Source organism: Trypanosoma equiperdum (genome assembly GCF_001457755.1).
Source record: "Trypanosoma equiperdum strain OVI genome assembly, contig: ctg_1746, whole genome shotgun sequence".
Taxonomy (NCBI): domain Eukaryota; phylum Euglenozoa; class Kinetoplastea; order Trypanosomatida; family Trypanosomatidae; genus Trypanosoma; species Trypanosoma equiperdum.
The window spans coordinates 1-8340 of record NW_027123778.1 but is presented as its reverse complement, the minus strand read 5'-3'; the positions used below and the strand labels follow the sequence as shown (position 1 = coordinate 8340).

Here is an 8340-nt window from a genome sequence, read left to right as displayed (position 1 = left end):
TTTTTTTTTTTGTGAGGGGCAAGATGGGTGCACAAGGTGGTGAAAGACGTGTCAAAGATTTAAAGCAAACAAGTAACGCTCGTGTAAAGAAGGACAGAGGACAAACAGTTAGCATAAACACGAAAACGGAGCAAAAAAGCAGCGGACCAAAGCATGGATACGCATGTGAGCAGTACGCAAAACAAAACAAAAAGGAATAAAAAATAGATCACGTTAAAAAAGCATTGAGGTGATCACACGAATGGCTTGGGCTCACCTCAAACAATACTCACATCACTCACGAACACATAATTCGATGTTGGTGTGCCTCATCCAACGTTCCCTTGAGTGTTTTTGCACACAATATTCAGTGGAAGGGAAAAGTAACAAGATGTAGCAGCAAAGGGGGAAAACAATGGAATACAACAAAACAAAGTAAGCAATATAACAAGCTTCAACGGCCCAACATTACACAAAACATGTTTTGCAACCACGTCACTGCACAAAAGCCTCAATCTTTTTTTCCCCACCACCACCAGCATAAATAAGGGGTCTCATATAATATGCCTGAGATAACCTCTTTTCCTCACAGCAAGAGCCCAGTAATTGCATCACCCCGCCCCCACCCGTTAAAAATAAAAAAATAAAAAGGACAAGGGCAACACCATCGCGTTTGTTTTTGGAACAAATTATGCACGTCCGCGCGCGGATGTACGCACGGAAACTAACAATGAAACTAAACCTTATGTCTCTCAGCCTCCCGTGAGAATATACGCTGCGTACACTTACACAGAAATTCGGTGAGGCCACGGCAGTGCAAGTAGTCCGCTTTGTAATGGGGCACAACATCAGTGACAACTCTTTGGCACGAATTGCAGTGTTGCCTGAGGAAAGAAATCGAGAAAAAAAAGTGTTTACACTTTGATCCTTCCGTCAATATCGTAAGGCTGCAGCATAAACCCTCCATGCTGTTCATATCTCAGTGCAAGCGCAGATGCAACAGCCGCCGTTCACTATTCCACGGATGGCATAATCATCGGCGGCATTAAGTTCCTGTCTGTCCTTACCTACAAATAATGATCTCAACAATAAACAAATAGCAAATACACGAAGGAAAAACAAAACGCAGGAGAAGGACACATGTGAAATGTTACAAGTGAGGCCGACGAAACCTCCGAAACCACAGGTTACACCACTTCTGCGCGGCGAATCCAAACATGCAGAACAACCTACACATTACATATCCCTCATTCTTTTCTAGTTCCCACAAGAATCCTTCCCACAACGCACGTAAACGAACTCCACCACAGGTGGTAAACACGTGGCAGTATAACGGACGCTGAGGAAGTAAAAAAAAAAATGTACATATATTGGTCTGTATAGATATGTTTGCGTACGCATAAATTAATACAAGGAAGCGTCTTACACCGGGGTCGATTCACTGCCTCCGCCTTATCTCCGTTTAACCTTCTTTCCGCTTCTTGTCAACATGAGGTCCTCCCGCAGCCGTTCCACATCGGTCCTGTACGGCTCCCAGAGTTCCATGAATTCGTATTGGAGAGAAGAGAAGACGGTTGGCTCAAGCGCACGCAGCCCCTGGAAATGTGATTCCACCATTTGATAACCGACAGCCGGAACGGCAACCAACGGCTTCTCGGCCTCTTTCTTATCGGTAGTTTTTGCCTTCTTGGGTTCTGCCGCCACGGGGGCCACTGGTTTTTCTCGTGCTTCATACGACACCTTGAACATCTCTTCATTCACTGGGTGTTTGGAAATTACGACATGTGCGATGGAGATGGTCATTTTCGTCAGCAGATCCGTCTCTGTGGCCGCTGCAAACGACACCACGGCTGAGGAGGTGGTTCTCTTCCTTCGTTTTGAGCTTTTTGGAAGAGGTTCACGGGGTTTCCAACCACGAACAACAGCACGTGAAAAGAAATTGGCCGCAACGTCAAACTTCCTCTCCTCAAATGCACCATCGGCCAAGATCAACATCGCTTCCGTAATGCTCTCAGGCGGAATCGATGGTCCCTGAGGAGAGGAAAGAGATACCTCTACAAACTTTTCGTAATCACGCAGCGCCGCTGCACGATCCTCGTGTGAATTTGATGGATACCTTTCACTGCGCTGGTAGAACGCGTTGGCTCGTTGCAGGTACGCCATAGCTCTGCAATAATGTTCCCCATGCATACTTAACAGAAGTGATAAGTCTACAATCGCATTATTGAAATTCTCCAGCTTCGATGCGTACACAGAAGCACGGCGCAAAAGCGTTTGTTGCCGCTCCAGCGCCGTCTGCCGGCGATCGAGGGCTTTAGAAAGTTCCTCCAACTCCGACTGCGTATCATTCATCATAGCACACACATCGGCTGCACGAAAGTGATACCTTGCGCAGTTGCTGCGCAGATGCTGAAGATTGCGAAGGTTCTCAAGAGCCAGCGGCACATCACCTGCTGCAATGGCACCTTCGGCGGCCTCCTCGAAGGCATTTACGTATTCTACATTTGAGGCAGCCAGTTTGTAGAACTCGCGCGCCTGCCTCATCCGCTCGTCTGCTACGCTACAACACACGTGCACTTTTTCAGGGGAAGATTCGGCCGAAGCTTGTGAAAGTGACTCCTCTGCCTGCCGGTCCCTCACAAGACCCAAACAATAATACGCATGAGACTCATAAAAACTTGGTGAATCAAAGAATTTTGGACTCTTCGATGAAGGGGAAAGTATGGTAGAGTTTGACTCCTTTGCAAACCGCAACAACTCACGCAAGTGGTGTTCGGCACCCTCATAATGACCTGCCTTCAGAGCACATTGACCGGTGTGAGCCAGCATGGCCATGCTGGGCTCGTTAATGAAAAGGTACTTTTTGTACTCGTTGTACGCGTCGTCGTAATTTCCTAGATGTTCTTGACAGGAGGCTCGCAAGGCATATGTGGCCGATGTGAGAGGATCTAAACGGCTGCTTAGTAGAAAGAAATTGAGGGCCTTCTGGTAGTCGCTCTGCCGCATCGCTACCTTCCCTAAGCGAGAGAGAATCCCCGCAACACAACTGTGGTTCTGCTCCGCCATGCCTTCGGGTACAATTGCTCCGCTTTGAGTGTCACCCACTGGATGGTTTCCACCCCGCTGCAACTGCTCTAAAGCAATCTGCAGGTAATTGTTCGCTTCGGTGAGTTTACCCTCATTCTCCAGTGCATCAGCACGGTCAATACACCATTGGACGGAAACTGCAAAATTCCACGCCGACGACGAGGCACCTTTAATGGTGGCTTCACGACGTGTGGCGAAAGGTACACCACACGTTCCACCGTAGCGGTCGGAGAAGGTGTGATACGCCGGGGGTTCCCGGCCGGACTCAACTACCGACCGATGGTACTCCTCAACAAGACGCCGCCTGAAAGCCGGGCAATCGTTTTTTGGCGGCACCACTTTGACGGCGGCGGCCTTTTTCTTTGAATCGCTCATCCTAAGGAAAATAATGACAATAGTAACACCAATAGCAGGTTATGAACGGAGTCAACCCTTTTTTTTCACTTTTTTTTCTCCTTCACGATTCTCAGACCCACCTGAGTAACACCTACACTACACACAGACTCAGGCTAGTGTTCATATGGTAAAAAAAAAATAAAGAAAAAAAGCATAACATATCAGGCAAGAATCACCAACTGTAATAGTACAAGCAAAGTTAACCTGGCCCTAAGAAGGCCAACCGAGAGGGCACAACAACAGAATCATAGTGGTAGTCAAACATTCAAGACGAAAAAAAAAAAAGATGCAGATGTACAAACAAGCGAAATCTACACATAACAAAAGGGCGGAAACCCAACAACTCTACTCTACATCCAAGCCCCATCCCTCGGCAACATTCGTCCCAACTGATTCCTCCCCGTCTCTGCTGCTGTTTCCAGCGTCCAAATCATCGCCGCCGCCACTAGTGCTATCAACGTTCTTGGAGAGAGCCCCAAGGGGTGCAGAAACAAGAGGCGTCCGCCACTCTACATTCATTTCTGGGTACTCTTGAGCACGGCGATCACGTAATTTCAATTGCTCTAGTTCAAGTACCTCATCACAGCGAAGAAGACCCAATCGCGGAATGAAACGGCTGTTTTCATTCGTAGTTTTATCAGGCATATCCAGCATCGTACCACATTTGCAGATACCCTTCGACCACTCTCCAACAAAATACTGCTGCTTCTGCGTATAGCACCACAAGCCCGGACCTTCGCGAAGACCAAGGGCCCAGTAACCGTCATACCAGTCCCCGCTTGTTAAACGTAAGATCCCCCTACCGTAGTGCTGATCATCACGGAACTCACCCTTGTAGATATCTCCATTAGCGAAGAACAACCTCCCAAACCCATCCCGCTTACCCCCGGACCACCCACCCTCGTAAACATCGCCATTCTCCTCCCACGATATTCCTACACCATCGCGCTTTCCTGCGAGCCATTCCCCACGATAGACACGTACCCACGGTGACTTCACATCTTTTCGCAACCAGAGTGTTCCCTCGCCTTCACGTAATCCGTTGCGGAACTCACCCCGGTATTTGCTAAGTTTTTTTAGTAGTTCACCGAAGCCGCCAAACTTCCCGTCCTCCCACTGACCTTCGTATGATTCGGTCTTACGAGGCGTAAGAAAGATCCGTTTACGCATTCCGTGTGTGTCCACTTTTCCATGGAGGCGTTGGGCTCGAGTCTTGCAACGCTCAATGATGGCCGCCTCGGGATCCACCGCTGGGGATTTCACGGCCCCACGCCGTGGGTCAAACCCGTGTAATTTCCGATATATTTGCAATAATTTCTCCTCTGCCTCATTCAGGGGACAGCCATTAGCATCCGAGCCATACAACTCCGCCACAGCTTCAGCACCGAGTAGCTCCTCTTGCCGGCGCAGCTCTTTCAGCAATAGGCCGCGTTCAGACACAACGACTATCGCCTTCAGGGCACAGCGCAACCGGCGGAAGTACTGCAAGTTTTCAAGCGTGTCAATTGACTCCTTAAACTGCAATGGATTTGTGCATCCAACAACAAAGGAGGCCTCAAGTCCAGAGATGAACTGGGACATTAATCGTGAAAACTTACACTCCATGAAAAATGACTGACTACTGCAGATGAGGTCATGGTGACCCTCTGGGGTTGTCGCCCGCGACCTACGCTTCTCACGGTAATTAATAGAATGAATGACTGCTGCTCGAAGAAGAGTTACACTTACGTTGATACCACAACCCTCCTTCAGCTGATCACCTGCAACGCCCTTCAAACCGAGGCAGTCTGTCCCTTTGAGATGTACAAATGTCATTGAGCGTATTACAGTCTTTCCCGAATCCACTTTGGGAGTTGTGGAAACCATAAGCTGCAGGAAACCATGCCAACGACTCTGCCGTTGCTTGGTGCGACGGACACGATTCCTGTTTCCACGTTCAAGTTGTTCGAGAAAATCCTCAAATGTTGGCACCCTAACTGCCATCAGATTTGGTATGACGAGACGGTCGAAAGTGTCACGGGTAACCGTATACGCTCTCTCTGATCCATCTTCGTCCAGCAAGTTGTCCTCCACGGAGTCGCGGTTCATCTCCCAATAACGCAGCACAATATCCGTCTCAAATTCCCCCGCAACAGCCCCGAGTCGTTGATAAAGTCCCCCCACCGTGTCATAAATAAGACCAACAGATTCGTTGTCCCCGAATAAGGTGTGAGTCTTACCTGTAACAGCAAACCCCATGACAACCACGTTGGAGCTGAGACCTTGAGCAACCAGATCAATCATCTCCAAGCCTATCGCATGGTATAGCTCCTCCTGCTTTGCAGAGCAGGGGAAGAAATAGTCACAGTCGTACATCAAACCTTCTGTGGCATCGGGAGAGTAGGCAAAAAGTTTTCCCTCGCTCTGCCTGACGTGTAATTTCACGCCAAGTATATCCTCTTCCGCAATGGGCCGCTCCCGCACAGCGATACGGACCCGGTCGAACGAACTGGAATTCTCCATATAGTAACGACCCAATGTGCCTCCTTCCAAATTTGATATAACTAAAATGAGCTTGATGCCCACGCAGACAGCGAGAAAGGTAGTTAACAATTTTAAAAGAAAAAGACGGAGAAGAAGAGAGAAATTACCTGTTGAAAAACGTTTCACTCTTTTTCGGTAGTGTGCGGAAGCTCATGTCGCCTCTTTGTCTTCACAAGAGCCTGTGAAACAAAAGGGCCTCATTGAAGGAAAAAAAAACCGAATTCCTCTGTGCATTAGCAAAAACAAGCAATAATAACAGAAGAGAAATTAATTCAAAGAAAAATAATTGAAACCACCGTTGACCGCCGATTTACTTCTTCGGCTTGCTCTTGGGGACGGGCACACGCTCCTGGGGCTGCGTCATAAAAAGTTGCACGTGGCACGGACTGCGCATGTACGGTGTGATACGACCATGTGCACGGAACGTACGGCGACGCACGCGAGGGGCCTGATCCACCTGAACGTGTTTAATGACCATTTTGCCGGGGTCAAGCCCCTTCTCGATGGCGTTCGCCTCGGCGTTCTTCAACAGCGACAGCATTGCCACAACGGACTTGCGCGGCCAGCGTCCCTTCGTCTGCCCCCATTCCTTCGCTTGTGCTGTGTTACCAATCTTTCCATTGTAGCGCTTGAAGGGAATGCAGCGGGTTTTGGCCAGGACTTGACGGTACAGCTGCTGCGCTTTGCGGAGCTTCATACCGTTGATCACATTAGCCGTCTCGAAGGTATTCTTGTAGTGGCACCGGAGGTCGGCGATCTTCGCCTTGGCCGTCTTCGAGGAAACCTGTGGCTTGCGGGAGTAATGCACCATGGCTTGGCGGTAAAGTTCCTATTATATATATATATATATATTGGTGTGGCAGTGGAGAAGCGCGGTGCAAAACAGAGCAAAATCGGACAACGAGTATACGAGCAAATAAGAAACAGTGAAAACAAGCAGAAGCACAGGAATAGAGATCACAAAAAGAGGCACAAAAAATCCACTGCAGCAGAAAATTGGCAGAGCTATGCAAGGGAAAAAAAAAATGCCATCTACAACTTACGAGGCGGCCTGCTGTATACAAACGATTGTCAAGGGCATGATGTCCAATCCCACCCACTGAATCCGGTATATTAGTTTGTATCAGATATGTATAATATATATATATACTTACTTTCCCGCCTTACAACCTGCAATAATAGATTTCACGCGCGGAATGACTCTCGCGGCGATCGGTTGCAACCGTGGAACAAGACGTGGGGCCAGCACCACGGTGACAGCCACCTCCAAAGGCACAAGAAGCTTGTTCAGTAGAATTGAAAGAGCCAAAGCAGTCCAAAATGAGGGATATTTCTTCTCTCCCTTCCCGTTGCCGCTATCCACATCTGTAGATGGTGCCTCGGAAGTACCGTCCTCTTTTCCAACTTTGAACCCGTACGACCGAGCGTAAGCAACAACGTCGATGTGAAGAAAGTACAAGGTAAAGAAAATAATAGCCAATAAAATGTTGTGAACGATGAGGTAAAGGAGCAAACCACCCGCGCCGTAAGCGGCCAGTTTATGTTTTAAACCAGAAACCCCGTGCGGCGACGGCCCCGATGGCGGAGGAGGATTAACGTCCGGTGGAAAACCGCTACACGAGGACGAGGATGAACCGAAGCCATCCGTATTCCCTACTATTCCGTTGGTCTTCACACCTGGGGAACCACTGTTTCTAAAAACACGATTCGCTTCGTCAACGAAAAGTTTTTGGCGTCGGTGATACGTTGGGAAGCGGGTCGTGAACCCCTCAGGGACTTCGAACGTTGTTACATTGGTTACAAGATGATGGTAGTACGGCTTACGGTACTGCAATGAAAAATATTCACGCCAAACTACACACGGATCGTCATAATGGGGAATCTCATTGCTTGTTATTGTAGCAGCAAACATCGGGCAAGGACGAGCCACACACATCGCGGCTCTAACCGCCGGTAGGACAACGCCTCTTCCAACAGCATGCTGATCCTTCACACCGTTCGACGGCGGGGCTACGCCGCTTGCCGCGTCATGTGCAAGATATCGGCATAAACCTACGTTTAACCTCACACAAGCTATCCGCCGCATCAAGTCCTTCTACGCAGTAATATGGAAGAAGATCTTCAAAAAAAAAATTATGAAGGGAAAGAGTCACTACAGTAGTCACAAAACGGGTAAACGAAACGAACGAAACAGACATGGAAGCACAGACAAGATGCTTTCCAATCGAAGACCTCCTTAGCAGAGGGGAGCACGTTGTCAAAAAAAAAGAAAATAACAAAAACAGTTGCCGTCCATCGGGCTTTTGCAGTGAGCACCAATGCTTTAAGCAGCCACCATCTTCCTTCCCATAGAGA

At 48.5% G+C, this 8340-nt stretch overlaps 4 protein-coding genes across 4 annotated transcripts; all 4 read right to left on the bottom strand.

Annotated features, from left to right (window-relative positions):
- Positions 1-1431: 1431 nt before the first annotated feature.
- On the bottom strand, positions 1432-3441 carry TEOVI_000848400 (TPR repeat, putative; the record flags this gene model as incomplete). The annotated part of the gene is made up of 1 exon (XM_067223043.1): positions 1432-3441. The coding sequence occupies one exon, from the start codon at positions 3439-3441 to the stop codon at positions 1432-1434; it is 2010 nt and encodes a 669-aa protein (XP_067079144.1).
- A 366-nt stretch (positions 3442-3807) lies between these two features.
- On the bottom strand, positions 3808-5964 carry TEOVI_000848300 (kinesin motor domain containing protein, putative; the record flags this gene model as incomplete). The annotated part of the gene is made up of 1 exon (XM_067223042.1): positions 3808-5964. The coding sequence occupies one exon, from the start codon at positions 5962-5964 to the stop codon at positions 3808-3810; it is 2157 nt and encodes a 718-aa protein (XP_067079143.1).
- A 331-nt stretch (positions 5965-6295) lies between these two features.
- TEOVI_000848200 (60S ribosomal protein L17, putative) lies at positions 6296-6796 on the bottom strand (the record flags this gene model as incomplete). The annotated part of the gene is made up of 1 exon (XM_067223041.1): positions 6296-6796. The coding sequence occupies one exon, from the start codon at positions 6794-6796 to the stop codon at positions 6296-6298; it is 501 nt and encodes a 166-aa protein (XP_067079142.1).
- A 339-nt stretch (positions 6797-7135) lies between these two features.
- Positions 7136-8071, bottom strand: TEOVI_000848100 (Protein of unknown function (DUF1279), putative; the record flags this gene model as incomplete). The annotated part of the gene is made up of 1 exon (XM_067223040.1): positions 7136-8071. The coding sequence occupies one exon, from the start codon at positions 8069-8071 to the stop codon at positions 7136-7138; it is 936 nt and encodes a 311-aa protein (XP_067079141.1).
- Between the last annotated feature and the right edge of the window lie 269 nt (positions 8072-8340).